The following is a 27,839-nucleotide window of genomic DNA, read 5'->3' as shown; positions in this document are numbered from 1 at the left end:
CTTAATATTGTCACTATTTTGTCAAGGTATATTGCAACTACTCTTATATGTTTTAAACCTTCATTGCTCTTATTGGTATATCTAGTGTAGAACTCGTTTGTTTTTACTGTGATTAAGATACCTATCACAATGATGACTGTAATACTTCTATTTTTGACAATTTTACCTATTATGTATTTCACACATCGTGGCCCGTATAATGGAATTTTATGCGAAAGTCATAATTGCATTTCCTAGATAGGGTTTGCTGCTCACAAGGAAGATATTAAACCAAGCGTTCCAAATAGTGAAGTTGAAATCATTCCTTCATAAATTTAAGAACGCCAAAACAAGTTGTTTGACCGTTATAGAATAACCGTTTCACAGATGATATCGAATGTGTTCCTTATGTCGAAATTACAATGGCCCTTTCTTTTCAGGAATGTGACCTACCAAATTAGACTACTTACCAGATTTGTAAAAACATAGGCAACACGACGGGTGCCACACGTGGTGCAGGATCTCATAACCCTTCCGGAGCACCTGAAATCACCCTCGTTTTAGATGGGGTTCGTGTTGATTAGTCTTTAGTTTTCTATGTTGCGTCTTGTGTACTATTATTTGTCTGTTTGTCTTTATCTTTTTTAGCCATGGTGTTGTCAGATTATTTCCAATCTATGAGTTTGACTGTCCCTTTGATATCTTTCGTCCCTCTTTCATACAAGTAGAGGTTGTGCTAGCTATAGGGCCAGATTTGGCCACCATTTTCTACATTGGGAAATGCATGTACCAAATCATGAATTTGACTGTAGTTGTCCATGCGTTTGATGTGCGTTTGTTTTGCCGTTTGATTTGCGACTTACCGTTTAGAGTTATCCACACATTGATTATTTTAAAAACAAAGGCAACAATGCAAGTTATTTTCACAAGTCAAAAGTCCTAACACATTTTATCATTGTCATTGATAAATCAAAAAATGATGAACTACGGAAAATAAATATATAACTACATAATTGTACTTACATTTGCATAAAAATGATGGTTCACCGGCATGAACTGTATTGATACTTGGACGAAAGAATGGACACCTGTTTTGAACATTTTCACATATATCGTTACAGGGAGGAATTTCTATATCACCATGGAATAATGAAAACTGTCTAGAACACGTCCATTTTTTATAAGAATGCTGCAAAAGAAGAAGTAAAATATATAAATTTGGTTCTTGGAATGGTATGGATTACAACAATTCCTACAATATATAACGAAAACAGAATAACTATACCAACACGTAGGCACAATAAAGATAAAATCGTCTTTTCAAACATTTATACCAATATATAAATATATTATCAACCATTTACAAGTTGAATTTTTAATAATAGCTACTATAGACTTGCTTTTCACAACCAAAAGAGGCCGTTTTTAATGATGTATGTGGGAAACTATTATTATCCCACAGACTTTTTAATACCAAATATTTGATATTGACCATGTGCATTATTTCTCTTTTTTTCAATTTTAATCAAGCAACAGAAACATATAGATTCCTACACTGCAACAAGTGTATTACGATATTTCTCCACTCGAGACAGTTAAATTTTATTATTTAAAGCGCGAGGCTTGCCGAGCTATTTAAATAACTAAAATTTAACTGTCGAGAGTGGAGAAATATCGTAATACACGAGTTTTTGAAATGCATACACTTAAAAGAAACTTTCTTAATGTAAAACTTTGATTGATACAACACGAAATTTAAATTAACTCTAATTAAAAATGTATATAAATTGCCTTGAAGAAAATTTGCGCAGCTGTTTCTGTCGCTTAAATTAAAAAAATAGTCCGTCACAGATAGTGTGATTAAACAACTTTAAACATTCAATACTTTTGTAAAATGTAGTTGAAATAAATGTGAACAATGACAAAGCTATACTGCCGTCATGTATTTGGTGTTGTTCGTGTTACTAGATTCTAATAATGTTAAAATTCTCTAATTTTGTGTATCAAATGAATTAAGACTTTCAATTATTTTCCTATAACAAATTTCATTAGGATTAAATCCTTAATATGCAATTTCAAGTATTTAAACTCTTATTTCTATCTTTAATTCAGAAAAACAAAGCATTGAGTTGAAATGTAATAATGATCTGTCAATGAAATAAAAAAAAATCAAAAAAAATCACTTTGTGTCTACAGATGGACGATAGTATAAAAAAAATCGAGAAGTACTGTAAAACAGAATTATTCTTCCTTAAAAATAATTTTGATAAACAAAAACCCTTTAGATGGTACCTATGATATGAAAGAGGAAAACGGATTTACTTCATGAATCTAACTTGCAAAGTATTATTGCAATAAAGTGATAAAAGGGATCTCAAATTACAGATCTAACGTTGTCGTTACCAGGAGAGAACTCCTTACTGGAAGCTAAACTGTATTTAACGTAGCCATTTCCAGAGCTGTTTCATTTTTGAAAATCTTCAACAGAGAATCTGCAGTTATGGCAATGGTAAGGCGTTATTATTTTTGTTTAATGTTGTTGTTATAATATTTGTTAACAACGAATTCTGATAGCATTTTACAATGGGCTATCTTTTCAGAGTGATTGATTTGAGAGGACTAAGTTAACAGTCTACATCCGGTCTATTTTGTCTATGAAAAAAGTGTTATCTCCGAACAATAAAAAAATTAATTGAGAATTGAAATGCCAGAGACAACAACCCGACCAAAAACTACATTCGAAAATTAACAGATAGGAAATGAAAAGGAACACGCCATACAAATTAAACCCCTCCTTGAAAAACGAAAAAAAAACCAAAACTACCGCAAACATTAAAGACGTAATTAAATAAGTAAAATTGCATCTATTATTAAGTAAAAGGACATTACAATACATGTATGTGGGTTCAATTTGCTGAAAAAAAACCTAATTAATACATTTCATTTCTAACATTTGAAACAAATATCATAAATGTGTACGAGGCGTAGCAAGTAAATTATATTTATGCAAGAAAAAGGAGACACGGCGAATTCTAACACCTTTTTATAAAGACTCAGTCTTTACAGTATCCGTAGACTTTAAATAATGGCTCAGCTAGATGTTAAGCAAGGGTGATATCAACCGACGCTTCAAATCTATTAGAATTATAGTCTTGCAGTAAAAAATAAATTCAGATATCTTTCAATGCTTTTTTATATACAAAAACATGTAAGCATTCACTAATTGGCTTAATTCGAAATATTCAGCACAGAATAAAATCGGATTACCTGAAAGTATATAGAATTATTGACAATGGTTTTTGGTGCACTACATAGTCGTTAATATGATATACAATTTTCAGTAGTTTTTCTGCTTTTGACCCTCTCGGTGAAACAAAATATTGGAAAGTGAATGAAGATTTTCTTTGATTATTTAGAATGTTCTGTTTGTGTGTTGTAATAGTCATGGCTTGAAACTTGTAGGCGAAACTAATTATAAAGACTCATTGCAGTCAGCTAAAATCCTTAAATTATACACCCGAAAATGGAATGCATTGTTCCACAGAGCACGGGCAGTTGTGTCATGAGAGTTTTGGATATGTTGCGAAAAGGTACGAATGAGAACATAAATATATCCCCGAGAACTAGGTTATTTTTTTGAGACTTATTTAGTGCCCTTTTTATGTATCTTATGTTATGCCACTGACAAACACTCGCAGTTTTGACTGCAGTTTTATAAAAGATTTCATCTGTTTACATAATTAACAATACGAAAGGACATTACTATTCTTTCGAATATGCTACAAGGCTTAAATATCATTGCAATTAACTTCTTAAACACTACGTCAACATCATCTCGAGAGACGATAACCGTTTGTGAAGTAATAAGAAAGTACATATGATTTTCCTTTTAGTACTTGCAGATTCTCAGGTTTTTGTATTATATAATTTTAAGATTACGACAGTTCTAATAGGTTAGAGTACAAGTAAATACAATCATTTCAACCTTTAGTATTCTTAGCAGGATGCATGTAAATAGACAGAACAGGTGAAACCCTTAACACACCGTATACATTTCAGAACAAAAACTAAGTGATATAGCATTTACTAAATGTTTAATAAGTCTGCAATACAAAAAAATAGAAGAATGGCAGGATAGCTAATATATTATTCAGCACAGAACATTGGCGAGAGAAAGAATGCCACAAAAATGATGATGTGCTGCTGCTTCGGTTTTCTTTTCTAATGTATTTATTTGTCAACAACAGGTATGTAAAGATCATAGGCGTCAGATTTAAATTTTACATATTTATTTTGTGACAAATGTAGCATGAACAGAAGTGTCATATTCTACAATGTATTCAATTGAAATGTTAATTCGTTTTTTGGAAAAAGTTTGTCCAAACTTAAATTTAATGAAGTAATAAACGCATATCTTTAACCAAATTTCTTATCAAAATACAAACGATACTTTTACCTCAGACTGTTAAATATTTAAGTTTCAATTCCAAAGTTTCTGATAAAGCCATGCTATCTTAAATCTTTATGAGAGTTGAGAAGTTATCAATAAAAATACCAATTCCAAAGGTAAATTTAAAAAGGTTGAAGTCCATAAAACGTTAGACAAACGTCAGGAATGGGGGAGAACTGTAATATTGCTGATTTAATACAGGTATCATCCGAAGAACCTGGTGGATTAAGCTTACTTTTATAGCTAGCTAACCTTCTACTAGTAAGAAAGTCTATATTGTGTTAAAAAAAGCATGTTTACTAAATTGGTGCTTTGATATTTTTTCAGAAATGAACCAACTCTCTGGACCGGTTCTATCATGTAATATCTTAAGTATAGTCTCAAAAAAGTTAAACCCTTCTAATCGCCTACAATTTTGTTTCATTTATTTTCTTGAATAAGATTCAACGCGATTCTGATTATAAGACAACTTATTTTCTTACATATTTCATTAGAGGTTATTAATTTGAAAATAACCAATCAAACTTGACTGTGTCGATATCGCAGCATAAGGGATTCATTCCATAATATTCAACTCGATTTTCAGTTATTAGGCAATCATATAGTTTACTTTTTTTTATTTGAGCGTCACTGATGATTCTTTGGAGATCAGACGCACGTCTTTTTTTACATATTTATAATGCTGGTATAAATGTGTTTATCATATACTTAGCATTGATATGATAGCTTTTGCATATGTGTAATGAGCGGAAGTGCACAAGCCATATCTTCCCACCCGGGCTGATAACCCATATCAGGTGCATCTCGTGCACAAAACCCATATCAGTGCCTCTCGTGCAAGTTACTTCCGGTGTTTCCGGTATCGGTTGTTTACTTTTCCATTGTGACGTCAGATATTTTTTATGACGACGTCAAAATTTACGGGAACTTTTGTGGGTAGTTTAGTACTTGCTAAAAAATGCCAATGACAATTATGAATCATTTTATAGTACAACAAACATGGAGACTCCGAGTAGTAATGATCATAAAACTCGTCCAAAATTTCAATGTTTCAAAATGCCTCTATAGGAAATGTTACTTTTACTATATAAGGAGGTAGTGCTGCTGTTGTTGAACAATTATAGTATATTTCATTCATAATTTAACTTCTTTATAAAGTTTTTGACTGTTTTAGTTATTGCATTTATTCATTTGCCTTACATAAAACTATTGTCGGAAGTATATGATAAAGCGATTAATACATGGCCTTTTCCATATCAGCCTGGGTATCATCCCTCGACCCATATCAGCACCTCGACTCCGTCTCGGGCTGATATGGGGGTCTCGGGATGATACCCAGGCTGATATGGAAAAGGCCATGTATTAATCTCTATATATATGATGAATCTATTTAAATACCAACCCAGTATCGCTCATTTTTATAGGTCATGCGATTCCTCCAGATTTTGTGTATTACTTTGTTGTGTCTCTTTGTAATCGATTAATGATATTCGACTCATACCACATCTTCTTCTATCTATAAAGAGTAGGTTTTTATGCAAATATACTATTTAGAATTTTGAAATTCATATATCAAACCGTTTTACTTGTTTTGATAGCAAACTCTCTAAACAGGAGTAATTAGTATAAAATTTATGAGAAAGGTCAAAATAGAAAATAACTACCACAATAAGAAAAAAAAACAGATGTTAGCTAGTAGGTAATGAAAACTTATACATTCTTGGACGATATTCAGCACCATGATTGAAAGATTGAATAACTGAATCCCCTTTAAAAATTTCACGATGACCACTATAATTATCCTCTTAAAGTAGATGCCGATTAAAGGTAATTGCGCATTCAACTCTTTGATTACAAGTTTATATTCTTTTTTTTCTATTTGGGCTTATACAAAATATACACTTATTTATACATTTATAAGTCTGAAAGTAAAGAAAATGCATAATCGAGGAATAAAAACACGCAAAGTGATAATCAGCAATGTTTTACTGAATATTATTTTTACTCTATGTGGCATAAATATCGTGACGAGTTTATCATTATCTTAAGTTTTATGATTCCCATGGGAATCAGATTCTTGTAACTCTAGTTATAAGAAACCAATATGGAATTCTATTAATTTACATTTAATTCACGATTCTGACATGAATTGCTAATAAATAGATTTGAACTCCTTAATGTATGTCAGTATTAGTAAATAAACTATTGTTGCGCCTTGCTGCCTAATCGAATTAGAAACGCACCTTAAATAAAGATATCAGCATTGTTTAATTCTTTTTATCAGACCACTTGATTCAGCATTGCAATAATATACCTTCAATTAGTTGCATTGTAATTCAAATTTTAAAAAATATGAAAAGGATAACTCCAAAGTCTGGCATAAAATATGTTTTTGAATATTTGTTTAGCACAAGTCTCTTTCATTGTAGAATTTTTATTAGTTTTATCAGCTAGGTACTATTGTAAAAAGTAAAATAACAAAAGAAAAACGAACTCTAAGGAAAATTCAAATTGGAAAGTCTCTCATCAAATGGCAAAATCAAAAGCTCTATTATAGCAAACGAATGAAAAACAACTGTCATACTCCACTTGATATAGGCATTTCCTTATGTTGATGGATTAAACCTATGTACAAACGTGAAATGACTACATATTTGCATTTGGGTAAAATATGATTTCCTCATCCGGAACCTTTAAATAGTTTGCATAAGGGACAATTTCTCTGTCGATCTCCTCCCAACATGCATAGTTAACATTTTATTCACGAAACCTACTGGTACAATCTATTGAAATATGCAGATTGGCATTTGTTTGTTTAATCAATGCCTTTACACAATAAAGTATCAAATGATTACATTACCTTTAATGCAGATTTTTCTTTTAAACCCCGTTTACATGGTTAAAATTTACACGCGCTTATAAATAAGCACAGGGGCAATTTTTTCAACGTATTAAAATGCAAATGTGAAATGTGTTTCCATGGTTTTTGTACCACGGGTGTATTTACGACTTATTCACTTTCGAAGTAAAGGAATATTTAGTTTTCCATGATTAAAATTCGATGTTGACTTATAGACAGGATTACATTTCCCTTAAAAGTTATCAAAATTTCGTTCAAGAGCTTGTATCATTAAAGTTAAGTTTTGTATACTGTGTGCGACTCAATGGCTTTGGGTTGAAAAATTTGGAAAGATTTAAAAGAGAACATCGACGTCGTGATTTTCTACGCTTAAAATTTACAAAGTGTTATTTTTATTTTGTGAAGAACTTTGTCTATAACGCTGTTGGTGGACTTTTTATCAGTCCTCGAATAATCATCAGATCAGGACTTCGGTATTGCCATGATTTATAATATACCTCTCTAAAATTGTTCATTTCTAAATTTATGAATTGTAAAGGAATTAAGGATCATTTGAATTTAATTTTGGATTCTGTTTTTCAAACAATGCTTCATTTCAAAGTTAAATTTCCTGGAAAACAGGTGTGTGACAATAAATCTTACATCTAACTTGGTTACATTGGTTTTATTTCCAACTAGAAAATGAATAAATCTTTAGAAATGCATGCTTGCTTTTGAGGCGCTTTTCTTGATTAACCTTTGATATGAGAATTTGTACATGTGGACAGGCTTATAAAAATAAGGCCATTCATCGACATACCATAGACTCTCATTTGGTAAAAGTTTGCCGTTGGGTTGCAGTGTCCTTGTTTTCTTATCTATAATGAACTTAAACTTAACTATCAACAATTTCAAGGAAAAGCAATTAAATTGAAATAAATAAGTATTTGTGTAAACTAATTTTCGTCAAAGTAGCAAAATTCACATTAAATCTATACACATATATAGACTATTGAGTCATTTTGCATTGTCATTCTCTTATTATCATCACTGAAAGAGGTATGTAATATTTTATATAGAATAAGTTGAAAATATAACCATCCTTTAATTCAAAGGCTCTTGTCTCCGGAGTTATAAAATCTACTACAACCACAGTTCGTAAATGATGTAGATCTATATGCAGCAATGAAGAGACGAGAGCCATGGAATAAAGGTGTAAAACTCTAGAGTTATTAAATGAATGCAAAGAGCTTATATATTTTTTTTCAGAAATTCATTGGATGAACAAAGAGGTTTTTCACCTCTAGAAGCCACATGATAATGGTATATTTCAACCACATAATAATATGGGGAAATATCTAAAGTTCAAGACGAGCTACAATGAATATCTAAATTTGTGATATCAGCAGACAAATTGAGGAAAATGGTATCAATACTGTCTCCCTAAAATTAATTATGCATATTGACCCTTTTATATAATTTACAAACTGAAAAAAGAGTACGAATAAAAAAAGCCACTCATTCTCATTGTAGATCAAAAGGCATCACAAATAGAAATAACATTTTCAAATGATTATCATGATTATAAGACATAAAAATATTCATAATGATGAATTGAATCTAGAAAACTTGTATGACAGCTTTCAGATTTGCATTTAATAATAATAAAAAAAAAAATACAACAAAAAATGCCTCGTTTTTTTAAGATCTTTCCATCTATTTTTAGATATCAATAAAAAAGGCCTTACCTAAAATGATGATTTGCCATAAGATGTTTCATACACAAAAAAAATCTCTATTAATATCTAAAATTTCTATCATCCTATTGATTTATTATCACAAATAACATGTTTAAAACGGCTTCAATAATTCTACTAGTTTTGCAATTTCAAGGACCAAACAATGGCTAGAAATATACCTCCTCTTCAAACCTTTACAGTGTGCCAGTATCAAATCAGTATTGGTGGTTGTATGTTAGCAGTCAAGTTACTAACATAGAAAAACATTCACCACCAGAGTAATAAAGTATCGAGCGGACAACAGATTGAACATGTTAACCCAAATGTTCTCAAAGATTTGAGCAATGGGTCCAATGTCAAATAAAATTATAAAAACGACATATATCAAAATAAAAATATCCAGATCAATTCCATGGAAATGGAAAAGACATTAAATGTAGAATTTAGATACATATACCGGACATGAGTGGAAATAACACGAAGGGAAAGACAACATAAATGTCTCACATCTGTACAATTACGACGTTGCATGGTTTTGTGAAAGAAATTATAGTATAGATAAAATGCTGCTCCATATAATATCTTCTTCGGTTTATATCGTGAATCAAATATTTTTTTTCTTCAGTTTTTGCATGACAGATGATACAATTATTAGAAGTAAAGGGTTATTGTATACTGTCTATAAATCTACTGCAAATAGTGGATATCATGTTATAATATAATGTAAGAGGTATTTGTCGTCGAAAACCAGTAAAATAAATGGATGTTTTTTTCTATATTGGATAACGTCTCTTCCTGGCCTTGAAGTTATCAAATTTTCGAGTCAATTTTTTGTACTCATATTCCAAAATCAACCAATCAAAATGCTTGATTTCATATCTCAAACATAATTTTTTGTGCTCTGAGCACTGACCCCTGGCCTTGCGGTCATAAAAAAATTTCGAGTCAGTTTTTTGTACTCGTACTCGAAAATCAACCAATCAAAATGTTGGATTTCATGCTCCAAGCACTGAGCAAAGTTTTATGACTTCAACCCCTGGTCTGTTTTGTTAAAAACAAACAACGTCATACATAAATAACGTCACGGTAGATTGTAAAAAGTTTCATAAGAGGACGTTGATAGGGCATCTGTCTACTAAGAAAACGAGTGTATTCATTTTGTAAGATTAGCTTTGCGAGGCTGATGTTGTTTTTGTGTTTACAGTATATTATATTTTAGCAGGGGTTTTGCCCTATAAGAAATATAAAGATTTGCCTATCGTGCCATGACTTTGTTAAAATGCCACACTATATGTAAATGTATTCAACAAGCAGTCCACGATGATCAAAATAAAATTGACAGAGACAAACATGTGAAGGTCGGTAGCGTTTCTGTGATAAGACAATGCAATACTTTTCTATCTAGAGAATCAGCTATGAATGTGGACACTTAATAATTTGATAGTTTTGTATATCGTGGCAAAGTGAAATTATTTCATTTCTAATTAGACTATACCTATACACATTTCCCACGCATTAGTTCTCGACATTGTCTGCTAATTACAAGACTTCATATCTTTGAAATGAGAGAACTTTTGAGTTCATTTGTCACAGAAAAATCGTTTATTTCGCTTACCTTTTTAATGTAATTTACCCGTAGGTCAAGCTAATGGAAATCAGTATTCCTCAGTCAACGACGCCAAAAGAAAGTGCTGTTTCTTGCAGGAAAGTGACTTAGTAGCGCCAGCATATTATATCTTCACTTTGTTTTGCTATACTGACCGATGCACTTGACTTGATTATTTAAACAAGATGTGTTGTCCATTTATAAATTTTGACACCAATATGTTAATGCTCTACTCTTAATCAGACCAAATGTATAAAGAAAGAACATTTGTTACTTTAAGATAACAATTGTAACGGAATGTTTGGTTCAAATTGATTCAGTTAAATTAAACAGATGAGCAGATGACATACAGTCATGAGTAATTCCAATTTTTTCATAATTTTATATTACGATTATGAAAAAAGATACAATAACAGATAGATATAAAAAAATTTCAAAACTCGTTTGCTTTTAGTGTTCTTTGAATCTTGAGACTCAGTTTTCGTAACAATAGCGACATAGTTTTGGTTTAATTAAAAATCGAATTGTACAGTGATAATTTAAATATATCAATGCTCCAGAAGGGAAGGCATATTGCACGTGGAACCCGTTGCTCTGTTCTGCAGTCAAGTCAGTACTAACAAACAACGAATTTAAGAGCGAGTTCAATAAAAAATAATGTTTCTAGTCATTGGGTAAGGGTCTGCCAACTTGTTATGGCGACTTAAGGTGGTACCTAACACTACAGGGAGATAACTCTGTAAAATCAGCTAAACGTTTTAATAACGTTGAGTTGTGAATGCAATTTTAAGCTTCTCAATGATCAAAATTAGTGTTTTTCAAACTGCTATATAACCAGTGTAATTTTTCTGATAAATTGGTTAGTTCAAATTTTTTGAAATTTTTATATTTTTGTCAAAGGGTCAAAGTAAATACTTTGTCAAAATTTTATGAAAATTAAACGAGCCAAATTAATTTTAGCGAAGGTGTTGGGTACCACCTTAAACCTTAAGTAGGGACAATATCGAAGAAGTTTGAATGTGACCATGACAGAGTATATCTGGAACAGCAATTTAGATGTGTGATTAAAGTTCTGTTTTTTTTATTACAACGTGTACATATCGAAATAACTGCAAATAGAACACATAGGAACACTTCGTCTAAGTTATATACATTCGACATATAATTTTCACCGGTGATGAGCTATCATTTCAGGGTGATGACCTTGTTGTTAAAAAGTCTAAAAGTAACCTTAGACTAATTTGACTGGTTGACATTAAAGACTGATTGAATCGAAGAAATGTAGTGTATTTCTGTAGAATTGAGGTTCCGGGTGCATTATCTTGGTATTTAATTTTGAAATTCTACGTAAACACAGAAAATTTTACCATCCTTAATTTTGTGAGAAGACGCATCAAATGCTTTCTATTTTTAATCCATTTAATAGTGAATTATTTTCTGTGCAACCCTTATTTACTTTTTCAATTTTGTCGTCAAATTGTTACTATTAAACCGCAATACTATTCAAGCCTAGCATCTCAATTATATTCCAGTTCATTCAACTTTCTGTTCATCTAGTTTCACTGTTTCATATAAATAAAATGTATTTGATAAAATCAACTAGTGTGGCACATTCAAAATAATCTAATAGACTCAATATTGTACTTTTCATTGAAATGTGACAGGAGAGCGATTACCATAAGACGAATCAATACTGAAAATCCTTACTCATATCAGAACGTGATTTACATCGTCAGTTATTTTTTGCGTTATTCGTGATAGGAATAGCATTCGGTCAATATAGAGTAAATTATATACAATTAATGTCTGAACGACATGACGATGAGAAGAGGGGGAGGGACAGTGGGAGTTGTGTTAATTAATACTTAGAACATGCTAAATGCAAAGAACAGAAACAAATAGGTAGAGGCCAATTAATAACTATACTGATTCAATCAATACGTCTGCATTTAACAGAAACAATATAATACGTGTATATACACAGCTGAAACTAGAAACTGAAAACACACAGTGTTCATTCGCGTAACATTTAAATTCGCTTACAGTTTGTTGGGGAATTCGGGTTGATGTATTTATAATTGATAGGTCATAATGTTGGACGGTGCAGGAGGTTCAGGACAATTATTCATAACAATTATTTTGACTAATGTTGACTACGGTATCCCTATGTTTGACATTTTTACATGTTATGTCTGGTTTTTTTGTTCACACATTTTTGTTCATATTATGGAATTTTAGGCGAATGTCATAGCGAGAGGTTTAGCTAGCTATAAAACCAGGTTTAATCCACCATTTTTACATAAAAGTACCAAGTCAGACATATGACAGTTGTTATCTATTTGTTAAATGTGTTTGAGCTTTTTATTTTGCCTTTTAATTACAGACTTTCCGTTTTGAATTTCCTCGGAGTTCGGTATTTTTGTTATTTATTTTTTGGGGTATTATCCTAAATGTAAAATCCAAAACGAACTTGGGCTTATAACAGTTTCTGGTTTCAAATGGGAAACTATTTATTTCGATATTCCGTTTATTAGCCTTACCTGTTCGAGCAATCTGTTTTATCGCTCATCATTATTGAAATTTTTCTATAAGATACAGAAATGTTTAAGCATATTTGAATCATATACGTGGATGAATTTTTAAAACTAAAAATCAGACAAATTTTTAATTTTGTTGTTGATAAGTACTAGGCGACATCTTGTAATTGTTGTTTCGCAAGTTGAATTGACGTTAAAGGGGAAATTCATGGTCACCGATTTGACTCAAATTCTCATATTTGATTTATAATAATGCAAAACATTTATCCAAACTTTCAAAAGTCTAAAATAAACAGTTTACAGAGCATGGGGTAGATAATATATAGGTTTGTTTCCTGTGTATTTTAGTCTAGACGCCATCTAATTACCTATCGATTTGACCTCAGATGACCACATAAGCGATGTAAACATAAATAAAGATATTAATAGATTAAACCAACACGTGCAATTGGATTTTTATAGGTCTGTTTGATTTTTTTTAATAGATTAAAAATATATGTTTCTCATTGTTTTTAACCGTATAAGAATGATTTTATGTGCATCGAATTAGTAATCAAATGATTAACCGTAGTTTCACTTTCATTGTTGAAATGCTTTTTCTTTAAATAACCAGTACACGTACAATGCATGCGTTGTCAATCTCTAGCTGGGGGTTAAATTGAAGTTCACATGAATACAGATTTAAAGAGGTCGACTCATTCACTTGCAAGTCAATTGCTAATTTAAATTATCAATATTTCTTAGCGTAATTTGACAAAATTGAACCTTTTTGGCGGCAAAAAAGCGAATTGTTATTTCACTATTTCACTTTCATTATTGATTGAACAGAAAAAATCAAACTTTAGATTTTTTATATATCTCGTAGCTAGTGCCCCTTTAAGTTTTTTTTTATCCAAATTGATATACCCTCATTTTAGTACGGATGGGTTTCATTTCATTCTTTCGTTTGTGGACTTTATGTATATGACTTTTATTTTGACCATGGTGTTATCTGTTCTGCTCCAGCTGATTTCTTTGAATGATCTTAAATTTATTGTATGTCTATCAATTTGACTGGAAAAGTTTCTTAAATTGAGCATTTATTTTTTTCATTTTCAAGGTCAGTTGAAATTTTACCTGGCCAAATTCCTTGTGATAAAATATAAACGTCAGTAAAGCAGTTCACAAATGTTTATTTATATTATTTACATTTTATATCTTTTCTGCAGAGATCTTTATGTGCTACCAGTTTTGTGTAATTCTATTGCTATGAGACCTTTGGTTTCGAGCAAAATTAATTAAGATTCCAAACAACGTATCCTAAATTAGGCCAGTATCGTGCAATCAGCTCATCTTCATGTTCAAGCGTACACTCGTATATAAATTGAAATATTAAATGAACCTGCAGCATTCACAAAGTAGTGTTTGTTAAAAAATGTTTTTTCGCAGTATAGATTTTGATGGTAATTTAAATTTAATAAAACTTCTTATTTTTCTTAAAAACCGTCACTAGTTTGAAAATCCAAACTGGTTTTACCTTTGTTTCTTGAATACCATAAATATTTGGAATTGTCAGCGTGTGGTTTTAACAGTTCAACAAACCAATATCAGAACTATTTTTTGGGTTTCAAAACCAAAATCAGGTTTTGAACCATTTGTAACAGAATATGTTACCTAAAACGAGTGTTGACTGTAACAGTAAAAAAATTGTTTTATGTCAATGCAGTCTATAGATAAATGAAAGTAGTTTAATCAACACACACAAAAATGCAAAAATATAACAAAATAAATAAATAGATATATATATATAGACAATGATTTAACTCATACAGCAACAGGAAGAATGAACTGAACTAAATTATCAATAAACCATGAGAGATAAAGGATATTATTAGAAATTAGATTAAAAAAGAAGAAACAAATAAATAAAACGTGTAATAACTAAGGCCTCTTTGCCATTCTATGTCAGCGATTCTGTTTTTTTAAAAGAGGTAGGCAATAAAGTGTAGAAAATTCCATTAAATCTAATACGACATCTCAATAAATGCGCTGATTTTAACTCAAATCAATATATACAGAATGATGTCTATCCTTGAAAACCAATTGTCTTACATTTTAAAAGATACAATTTTTTACCTCACATCATGTTTGATACCGATCTAACTTATAACCTCATTGAAAAACAGATAAACAATGTCTAAATGCTAAGTGGAATGAGCACCAGAGACTGTAATCAATGCTGCCGTGAGAGGATTTTGTAAGTAACCTGAGTTCTTCAGATTATTCTTCAACGTTCCCTTGAGCTCTTGTGTCGTGGAGATTACTTTACACCATTGATTCTTTTTCACATCGATCAACATGGTAATAACCATTCAAATGTATTTTGAGACCTAAATACCTAATACTTATACTTGTACCAGCAAATAGTGATAAAACAAGACAAAGGTAGCAACGTTTGTATATAATTATTCATAAGATGAATGAAAATTGCTACAATGAGAATAACATGCGACTTAGTTAAATGATACAAATAATAAAAACAGGATATGTATATAGACAAATATATTCTGTAAGCATAAACCAATATATAAAAGAATTTGCAACGTATACGTCGTTAATACTAACTCCAACCCATTATGTAAGTTTAACAAATCTTACATTATACGAGGTCACCACATGATCCTCAACAATGAACTAGATATCCAAATTTTACAACAGTACTTAATGTAGTTTGACTCAAAGGCTATATTTAAGTTGCTATGTGTCCTATGTTTTCAACCTTTTTTTTATAATTGATGTACTAATAACTCTTCAAATCAAATCGTCAACCAAAATCTCCATAAAAGTAAACAGTACAAAATGTATATATCAACAAGCGTACTTTTAAAAGTACGGAAAAATAATTTATGAAGATGAAGGAGTATCTTTCAAACTAACAATTTGAACGAATTTTTACCAGAAGGTCGAACTAAGATCTTTAAGGCATCATTCTTTTGAACGAACCAAGTTTTCTAAAATATGAACCACACCTATAGTACATCCAAATCGGTTATCATCTATACAGAGGGAAAGTGTTGCAGTTGTGTGTGGATTTGTTCGGTTTATTGCTGTATTTATTACTAAACCAACGATTTGCTTTATAACGATAAGTAAAGTTCGTGCTAGAATCAAATAATACGCATAAATATGTGTGAATCATTTGTCGCAATGGATAACTGTTGTTGTTATACGTGATGTTGGATCTTCATAATTTATGTCATAAAATTATTTGAAAAAAATATCTATAGATTAAAAATTAAATTTAATTCTACTTCTTAATTAAATTGGTAAAGTTTGTTTACGTTAACAATGCTTTGATGAAGTGCTTTATTATGTTAAGTATGTTTCCAATAGAAAAACGTAAACTTTTAATATCCACAAAAGGGATTAATCTTGTATCCACACATAACGTTTAATCAATGATAAAATCGAGAATGGAAATGGAAATGGGGACTATGCCAAAGAAACAACAACCCGACCAAACAGCAGATAACAGTGACATTCATAAATTCTGAATACAAACTTAATTGTGCATTTTCTTTTTCTTTTTTCTTTTTTCTTTTTTCTTTTTATTAAACCACTTTTGGTGTCTTGGGTGCAAAACTGATGATTTTATCACTTAAGAACTAGCAAAATAACTTTTTGAATATGTAATCGTTGTTAATCTGAATTGTTATTTCAGCAACATATATACGTCTGAAATATTTGTATATAAGCACAACAAATTCCAATCAGACACAAACATGACAAATATATTTAAACACAGGCAAGACAATAAACCAAGAATCCTTTCTATAGTTCTTTAAAGAAACATTTTCTTTTTATATGACTGTTCTTCACAGTAAAAATGTATAAACCATGCTTTTATTTTGCCCAGACTTTTCAGATTACTAAAAATGTTAAAAGCATGATACTCAACTAAAAAGAAAAATTCACTTTTATACTTTGTTAAAAAATCTTCCCGTTACCAGCTATTCCGTCACATTGTTTAATACGCCCAATTGCTTAATTTTTCCAATGGCATTAAATGAGCTCTATTTTCTCTTTTATACTTTGTTATTAATAAACTGCCAATAAACTGAAATATATTGTCATACAATTTAAATCAAGTATTATCAGTAGATTATGTGCGTATACTTGAAAGACATTAATCACTGAAACCGTCTACAAAGATAAGATTAATGTTAGTTTTATTACACATTACAAGTAATCTATCATCGCAAATCGATGGCTTTCCAGGTAAACTCCGGTAAAAGCTCAGGTAAAGAGAAGGCGTTCAACGATCCAATAACATCATCACCTTTTGAACAGCAACCACAGGAAACAAGAAATTAATGAGACCAAACCTTTAACATGGAGCTATTTTACCACATTATGTCAGGCAATCGATCCTTTTCTTGTCCTAGAAACATCTAGAAGACTCTTACAAGTTCCGTTCATGCAACAAGGAAGGAAGTTTATTAGTTCTAGTCGAAGATATCTCTTCAAATACAATTGTGTATTCATTTCCATATTTATCCAGTATTACGCAGAATAAATGAAACTTAAATAGCAAAATTAACAATTACAGGTATAAAAATACAATCGATAATTCTGTTTTTACATAAACCTTGCTGTTCAACCCTGGACAGCGGAAAATGTCTGCATAACATATATAATTTTGTTATATATTTACTACAACATATTGACCAAACATTGGAATGACAAATGATATTGATTGTGAGAGGAAAATCATAAAGAGAAAAGTGAAAATACTTTCTGAGGAATTAGAAGCATACTGAAGATAGACAGTTTGGAAGTAAGTCTGGAAAAGAAATTCAGGTTAAGAGAACCGACAAGGATAAAAAAGAAACACAATAGATCAGATGCTTAAGATAATATTGATAGTATGGTATACCAGATTTAAAAAGTAAAATCACAAAATTATTGAACTCGGAGGAAAATCAATTCGGAAAGTCCATAATCACATGGCAAAATCAAATAACAAAACGCATCAAAAACGAATGGACAAGAACTGTCATATTCCTGACTTGGTACAGGCATTTTCAAATGTAGAAAATGGTGGATTGAACCTGGTTTTATAGCTAGCTAAACCTCTCACTTGTATACAATATATACATCTTAAGGTGAAATATAACTCGAAGCTCTCATGAGCTTGATTCGACGATCGGCATATATAACATTTGGCTATCACTTGTGCAAGGTTCATAGAATGTTTTATGAGTTTGAACAGCGGTATACTACTGTTGCCTTTATTTAAATATAACTCCTTCCTCCCATTATCCAATGGTCCCCTTCAACTATCAACATTATGTTATAAAGCAAAATACATATGATTTGATTAGGCGTTGTGGTCTCGTCCTCGCTTCAACTGAGAGAAGTCCTTTAATCAAAGCTACTTCCAGCCAAAGTATGCGTTGCTTCTCCGAAAAGCCAATTGGGTGTTTTTGTTATTTTTGTTATTTTACTTGACTTTTCGAGTAGTGTTTACACTATCAGGTTTTGTTTATCTTTTGTAATTTTAAAAATAAAGCAGTCATCTCTATATTTTGTTTAAGTCTGTCAGTCCTGTCTGTTGGTCGATAGTCCGAAATATATTTCAAAAATCACTTACGATAAAATTTACATAATAATGGATTAAATTGGTTAAGAAATTTCAGAGGTGAAAATCTTTGGAAAAAAACAAGTTATCAGGATGTATACTTGTATATTTTTTTTTTTTTTTTTTTTTTTGGTTTACTGTTTCAATCTATCTATGACAGTTTTTCAAGGTAATACGTAAAGGGCATTATCTCCTGTATCAGGTCAAATACTGGTTTGAGTCTGTGTATTTTTGCTGATCATTTTTACGTTTTTACGAGGGACGAAAGATACCAAAGGGACAGTCAAACTCATAAATCTAAAACAAACTGACAACGCCATGGCTAAAAATGAAAAAGACAAACAGAAAAACAATAGTACCCAGGACACAACATAGAAAACTAAAGAATAAACAACACGAACCCAACCAAAAACTAGGGGTGATCTCAGGTGCTCCGGAAGGGTAAGCAGATCCTGCTCCACATGTGGCACCCGTCGTGTTGCTTATGTGATTACAAATCCGGTAAATAGTCTAATTCGGTAGGTCACATTCATGAAAGGGAAGGGGATTGTAGTTACGACGTAAGGAACATATCCGATATCATTTGTGAAACGGTTATTCCATAACGGTCAACCAACTGGTGATGGCGTCCGTAAAATTTACGAAGGGATGATTTCAACTTCACCATTTGGAACTCTTGGTTTAATAGCTTCCTTGTGAGCAGTAACCCTCTATCAATAAAATCATGATAGGAAATGCAAGCACGGGAATATCGTATCAATTGGGAGATATATACCCCGTATGCAGGTGCTGCTGGAATGTTGCTACTTAGAAATGGAAAGTTCACAATTGGAAAGCTGAAATCATCTCTTTTGTCGTAAAGTTTTGTTTTCAATCGACCCTCATTGTCAATTTCTAGATGTAAGTCAAGATATGAAGCCGACTTAACTGTATCTGTAGTATCCTTTATCTCCAATTCGATGGGATAGATGCGTTCCACATGGTCACCAAATTTTGAATTGTTTAGTGAAAGAACGTCATCTATATAGCGGAAAGTAAAGTTAAAGGATATTGCTAACTTCTTATCTTTCTTCCTAAGAAGTTCCTGCATGAAGTCGGCCTCATAATAATAAAGAAACAAGTCGGCAAGTAGAGGGGCACAGTTTGTTCCCATTGGGATGCCGACAGTCTGTTGAAAAACACGTCCTCCGAACGTTACAAATATGTTGTCAATCAAGAAATCAAGCATCTTGATAATATCGGTTTCAGAGAATTTTTTGTTTGAATCAGAGTGATTTTTTACAAAGTATGATTTATCCCTCCCTAAGACAAGATACTTGTATCTACGTTGGCCATTCTTTTTTATGAAGCAAAGTAATACCAACTCTTTCAATTTGTCTTTTAGTTTAGAATGTGGAATACTTGTGTACAGAGTAGAAAAGTCAAATGTTTTAATACTGTTACAAGATGAAAGAGAGTTAGATTGTATGTACTCTAAAAGATCTTTGGAATTTTTAAGTATCCACATCTGATTCACGCCACCTCTAGAATAGGCAGTTTCACAATAACTTTGAAGCCCGTCTTTGATTGCTGATAAAATAGATGTTAATAATTTAGAAAGAGGTTTCGTGGAGTTCTTGTCTTCGAGTTCAAATATACTTATTATACTAGTCACCGGCCCATGGAATGCATATTACTTTATAAATAATAAGTTGACAACGATGATATGGCTGCTGAAATGATCATTTTTATTTAACTTAAGCAGTTGTTTTCTAATGTAAACCATTTACATCAAATCAAATCCATAGTATGGTATATTTCGTGAACGAACCCAATTAAATCTGTTTTCTGTATCTTCATCTTTCATACATATTTTAAACCTGGGTCGTAGTTTTTGTGAAGCTCCAAGTTCGATGATTAAAACAGAAATGTCATTTTGAACAGTTACAGTATTTTAATAATCATCAATCCAATATATTTTTTATAGGCAACAGTAGTATATCACTGTATAAAAGTCATATATCAAATAAGAAAAAAACAAATCCGGGTTACAAACTAAAACCGATGGAAAAATATCGACTATAAGAGGAAAGCAACAGAATAACAGAAACACTGAGGTGCAACAAAAACAAATGTCAATGGAACATACATAGATACCAACTATTTGATAACAACTGCTTTAAATTATTCCTCTGAATTATTGGCATTATTTGAACTTGAAACTGATCATATTTAAAAGTATGATAGTTATGGATAACATGAAACTATATCTGCACGTTTACCTGTTTCTTTGAATAATTATAAAAAAGATACTTTTAAAAAGAATACATGCTTTGATTCGTTATTGTTACAGTGTGTGTAAATCATTTCTCTTTTTAAAATTCCTGCATATTACTAATTCGATTTAAATTAACTATATTACGAATGAGACCATAGCAAAACTAAGTAAGAAAGTCTATAATTATTTCAAGAAGTTCAAGAAATGTCCGAATATGTCCTAATAACAAGTCCAAGGCAATACAAATTTTATGACAACGAAAAATAACTTAAGGGATATTGTTTTTTAACAAAACAAATATAACAAAAGAAAAGAGTTCTAATACATCACAGCAATAAATATCACAACACTATACGCTTAAACGTAGAGAAAACAAATTGCAATTGATCAGATAATATGTTTTGTGACATTTAGAATCTGTTCAGTAATCAATTACTAAGTCTATTTGCATCGGAGTAGTCATATAGATAGTTATATGCACATAGAAAATACACATCTTAGATTTGCAAATACATTGATGAGGTGCTTTACAGCATTTACACTATCGTTATGATATTATTATATAAAAAGTGACAGAAACGAAAGCAAGTTAGATAAAAATGTTTGTAGGTATAATACGAGACACTCGATTAATCTGAGTCGGTGAATGCACGCCCATTTCCTCATTGGTGGTACATGGTTGATGGTTAAACGAGACAATCGGCTGTGATGAGTTGCTCTTTGATTTATTATGTGACCATATATATTTTTTAAATTGGGAATAATAGTTTTTACCTTTCAACATAATTGATCAATGTTAAGGCATGCCTTAAATTTGTTAGCGTTGAAGAAACAAAATCGAAGCATCAAATTGTACGCTATTTTAAGGCGTGTTGTGGTATATTTAGTCAGCGTGTAACTCATAACCACACATATCTGCCTTAATATATGTATCGTTATTCTGAGCATTTGCTCATCGTAGTTGAATACAAATATATGTTGAAATATAAAACATGTGCGATTAAATTAACGAGTGTTAAAACTGTTCAATAAGTGTCATCCTGTATTGGATAAAACATTGGTTCCACTACTAGAAAAGTAACAGATCCCTTTCAACGCAATTGAAGATAATATGTAATGACTTTCAATTGTTCATTTATTCTTCCATCATTTCCAAATTGCCGGTTCCGTTTATCTCTGTTTTGATTTCAACTTATTTCAACTTTTTGCTTTACTAATATCAGATGATACATGTATACTTTTTATCTTATCAATTACTCAAGCAATATAAAAACTGCATAAACTGCACATGTTTGAATTTATCATGTCTTCCGTAATATACTCCATTAAAGAAACTAATCATTAGTTGATATCATACAACCTTCAGAAGTGCAGAAACTTTTAAGAATGTTTGTAAATCATAAGAAGCTGCATATCTGCAAATCATTTTAAATCCTTGAACTGTTACACTCTTTTTCTATCAAACAAATTGTTATATTATATAATTTGCCCATATTCAAGAATATTCAATTTCCTGCACTGAGTTATTGTCACAAATGTCCATCTGTTAAGCGTACTTGATGGAAGAATAAAATCGATAGCCCACACTGACCTTTCTGTGTCTTTGACGTTTATTCTGTTGTGTCTGAGTTTAGAAATTCATAAGCAATCGCTTTGCATGAAGAGCAATATCGAACAGTATCACAACGATACGTAACACCAGAGTAACAGGTAGTTTTTGACATACTGGAAACACGATCCAACGACAATGCAAAAAAACATGTACTCACAGTTTATTACTTTCTTGATGCCGTTCTATATAGGACTTGCCTACTGACGCTATGATATCAATATTAATGATGTGCGTAAAATTTTTTCATCAAATGATTTTAAACAGAAATCATAAATTGTAATGAATAAAGATGTATTTGAACCCAAATGCTCAAGATATAAAAGAGCTTTAGGATTGAATATATGAGATTTGTTCACTTGTTCGTAGTAACATTTAACTTGAAGTAAAAAACAGCTATATAAAAATAGTTTTGGGAATAAACAGTGTCATTCTTAGCTACAAATAAAATGTTATGATCCAGTCTTGACATTTTGGTTCTATTTTAGAACAATATGTAGACAGCAGTAAGTATTTGTAGGAAAATTATCTCTCAACCAGTGTACATGTTTGCACGTAGAACCATCGTTGAAATAATGTAAAACGTAAAATAACAAAAATACTGATCTCCGAGGAAAATTCGAAACGGAACGTCCCTATTCAAATGGCCAAGTTAAAATCTGAAACACATACAAACGTTGATGTAAGATCTGGCAAATAATAAAAAACAACTTTATACAAACTTTTTTATTATTTGCCAACTACTCATTTATCGAAATAGAAAAAAATCTCAAATGCTTCTCTTATACATATTGTATTATTGAATCCGTTGATATCAAGGCGAGGTTAAATGATTTGTGTTAATCAATAGATCTGTTCGCCACTTCGGGTTCCACAATAGATAATTATTTTACTGTTCACCTAAATCACTATCAAAATTTATTCCACAAAGCTTAATGACTTCAAAAACATAATGGTCGTATGAAATGAAAAAATCTATATCACGCGATATTACGGAAATGAAATTTTAACTTTGACATCAAAGATTTAAAAATATCCAAGAAAGTGATTACTAAACGATTTTTGTGATGTCGTAATTGTATTTAACTGTGTTCGTTGTAACATAAACGTCAACCTTAGACATTTCATGGACAATAATAGCATGGTCTGGGAGTTACCAATTGGAAATCGACAGAAAAATCACCTTTCATCTGAATTAACCCTTATCAGATCTTATTAAAGCAGGCTACATTCAGGGCATTTGCTGTATTCTTGAATGAACTCACAAATATTGAATCATGTAAAGGACAGATAAAATTTTGTTGTATTGCAATTATTGAAGAATCTTAAAGTCATTTATTAAGCAAATGTGTATTATGTAATTTTTGAAAATTGCTATATATTGCGTATTCCCTATGAAACCCCGTGACTTATTAAATGTCGATGCTCAAATTTTGATCTTAACTACTATTAAAACGTTCAAGCATGATTTCTAACACAGTTTTTCACACACATCTGAATCAGACGGTTAACATTGGGTGGAAATGAACTATTACAATATGAAACTTTTTTGAAATAAAAAAAAGTATTACACATAAATTTTTAAATACGAAAAATTTAAAAAAAACTAATGAAAAAAAACCCACAATTAATTACCGAAGCCAAACATTACTCCGGTAGACAGTCCCCATCCCGAGTTACCTGACTATTGAAACATGTTTTATAGATGGTCGTCTGTGATCATCTTCGCTAGCCAAGGGTTACGATCAACTCCCGCTCTCTTCACCCTTGGCGGATTGAGCCAACATTTGTGATAACAATGGTGCGCCATCTATCGGAAGATAATAATCATGCCAATTCCGAATACATTATTCTTGACCAATGGTAGCACTTGAACTCTTCAATTTGAAGGTAAAAACACGGTAGCGTCTAGATTCTACACACTTGGTAAAGCCGGAAATGAAAACATACGTCAACATTCATGCATTTGTGCATGAAACATACACAGGAACTTCTATTTGTTGATTAAAAACATTCAAGTTTGCACTAAATATAGTCGTATGTTTAAGAATGTAAAGACTTGTTGCACAAAAAACACGTGGCAATTGTTTACAAACACTTTCTACATTTACACGTGATCATGTTATATGCGCATTTTGATTGGATGCAGCGAGTTTTGACTGCAACCAATAAAAATCCTTACCTTGTGTCTCCGAAATTTTATCTCAATCCGCCAAGGGTGAAGAGAGCGGGAGTGGATCGTAACCCTTGACTAGCGAAGATGTCTGTGATGGACGTCTTATGATATAATTTTTAGATAGATTTTGTCTAACAAGAAGTCATCATCAAACTATTAAAAACCCTGAACCTTGACCAAAAAGGAAAGTCTGCTGAGCTTTAAAAAGTAGAATGGTCCACAGGGTGCAGCTTGGTACGACCTTAGATATCTAACCCTGAACTGTTGAGCTAATTATGGACAAAACAGTAAAGTTGGATGCAGAACTTAATTTGGATAAAGATTAAATATTTGACATAGCACAGTAGGTTTTGGCACGGAATGAATGTGGAATACGAACTCACAATTTTGAAATTGAACATTAAAGTAATATGGCACAATATCCAAAATCTAAATACATGGTTAGTTTCAGAATATCAAAGAAACTCAAGAATTCAATTTTCGATGAATTAAATAAAGTTAAATGTTGGACCCTGTGGACTTTTATGTAGAAAAATTTGATAACGGCTTCGAAAATCCGAAATCTGAATACACGTTTAGATTCAGCATATCAAATAACTCCAAGAATTCAATAATTGTAAAAATTAAACTAAGTCTAATTTTTAACCCTTAGGAGCCTAATGTGGACCAATTTTAAAACGGGGCTCAAGATAAGAAAATAAAATAATAGAGCTTAATACGCGGTTGGATTTGGCAACATAATGAAAACCCATTAAAATCAACTCGCAATGAAACGTTTCATTTTAGACCCCCTTTGGACTTAATTGTGGACCAATTAAAAAATTGTAAAGAAATAAGTAATTTATACAAAGTATATAAAAAAAAGTATTATTTTTGCAGCATTTTGTCCCTAATTTCTTAAAACAATAACAAACAAAAACCCGAAGATCCATACACTTATACACAAGTAATTGTCCTTAAACAAGAACCAGGTGCTCCGCAGGGCGCAGCTTTATACGACCGCAGAGGTCGATCCCTGAACAGTTGGGGCAGGTATGGACAAAACATTTAAGCGTGATACAGCTCTGAATTTGGATTGTGATCAAATTTTTGACATTATATGGGTTTTTTACACAAAAAAAAATGTCAAGATTTTACAAATCAATTAAAGATTTCTTCTTCAAACTTATTTAAATCTAAAATTAAATAGTTGACACAGCATAGATTTCTGACACAGAATGAATGTGGTCTAATGAACTTAAAAATGTTTTTGCCTGTGAGCAATTCACTATGCTGTTGAATATTAATCCTGTCAAAAAAATGTTTGAAGAAATTTTCTTTTTATTTATGAAATCTGAAATGAGAACAAGTATGGACACAACTTTTAAGCTAAAAATATTTTAGATAAGATAAGAAAAAAAAAACTTCATCAGCAACATTTTATATTGGCAAATTTCCAATGAAGTTATTTACATAAAGTTATTGGCAAATAAAAATAGAAAATGACATCATAGTCATGTCTGGCAAATGTCCAACATACATTATCTAAAAACATTTTAGATAAGATAAGGAAAAAAAGCTTCATCAGCAACATTTTATTTCGGCAAATTTCCAATGAAGTTATTTACATAAAGTTATTGGCAAATAAAAATAGAAAATGACATCATAGTCATGTCTGGCAAATTTCCAACATATATTATCAACTACTATTCTATACAAAGAAAGATAACTCCAATTGAAAATTAATTGCTATTGCACAATATTGTGCAATTAGATATTTCTTGCTATTGTGCAATGCTGTGCAATTGAAAATTTCTTGCTATTGCACAATACTTGATATAAAATCCTGATTTGGACCAACTTGAAAACTGGGCCCATAATCAAAAATCAAAGTACATGTTTAGATAAAGCATATCAAATAAGCCCAATAATTTAATTTTTGGTAAAATCAAACTTAGTTTAATTTTGGACCCTTTGGACCTTAATGTAGACCAATTTGAAAACTGGACCAAAAATTAAGAATCTACATACACAGTTAGATTTGGCATATCAAAGAACCCATTTATTCAATTTTTGATGAAATCAAACAAAGTTTAATTTTGGACCCCCATTTGGACCAACTTGAAAACTAGGCCAATAATTAAAAATCTAAGTACATTTTTAGATTCAGCATATCAAAGAACCCCAAGGATTCAATTTTTGTTAAAATCAAACTAAGTTTAATTTTGGACCCTTTGGACCTTAATGTAGACCAATTTGAAAACGGGACCAAAAATTAAGAATCTACATACACAGTAAGATTCGGCATATCAAAGAACCCCAATTATTCAATTTTTGATGAAATCACACAAAGTTCAATTGTGGACCCTTTGGGCCCCTTATTCCTAAACTGTTGGTACCAAAACTCCCAAAATCAAACCCAACCTTCCTTTTATGGTCATAAACCTTGTGTTTAAATTTCATAGATTCTATTTACTTATACTAAAGTTATGGTGCAAAAACCAAAAATAATGCTTATTTGGGCCCCTTTTGGCCCCTAATTCATAAACTGTTGTGACCTCAACTCCAAAAATCAATCCCAACCTTCCTTTTGTGGTCATAAACCTTGTGTTTAAATTTCATTGATTTCGATTTACTTATACTAAAGTTATTGTGCGAAAACCAAGAATAATGCTTATTTGGGCCCTTTTTTGGCCCTTAATTCCTAAACTGTTGGAACCACACTCCCAAAATCAATCCCAACCGTCCTTTTGTGGTCATAAACCTTGTGTCAAACATTCATAGATTTCTATTCACTTAAACTAAAGTTATAGTGCGAAAACCAAGAAAATGCTTATTTGGGCCCTTTTTGGCCCCTTATTCCTAAACTGTTGGTACCAAAACTCCCGAAATCAAACCCAACCTTCCTTTTATGGTCATAAACCTTGTGTTTAAATTTCATAGATTCTATTTACTTATACTAAAGTTATGGTGGAAAAACCAAAAATAATGCTTATTTGAACCCCTATTGGCCCCTAATTCATGAAATGTTGGGACCAAAACTCCCAA

At 31.3% G+C, this 27,839-nt stretch overlaps 1 protein-coding gene across 1 annotated transcript in view; it reads right to left on the bottom strand.

Moving 5' to 3' along the window:
• Window positions 1-27,839, bottom strand: part of LOC139514195 (NALCN channel auxiliary factor 2-like) — a 71,957-nt gene that overhangs the window by 12,567 nt on the left and 31,551 nt on the right. The window contains exon 2 of the mRNA XM_071303004.1: window positions 1,003-1,168. Within this exon, the coding sequence (XP_071159105.1) occupies window positions 1,003-1,168 (166 nt within the window). The remainder of the gene's footprint in view (window positions 1-1,002; window positions 1,169-27,839) is intronic.

The sequence above is a fragment of the Mytilus edulis genome, chromosome 3 (assembly GCF_963676685.1).
Source record: "Mytilus edulis chromosome 3, xbMytEdul2.2, whole genome shotgun sequence".
In the NCBI taxonomy this organism is placed as follows: domain Eukaryota; kingdom Metazoa; phylum Mollusca; class Bivalvia; order Mytilida; family Mytilidae; genus Mytilus; species Mytilus edulis.
The sequence above is the reverse complement of the archived record's forward strand: the minus strand, read 5'-3'. Positions and strand labels throughout refer to the sequence as shown.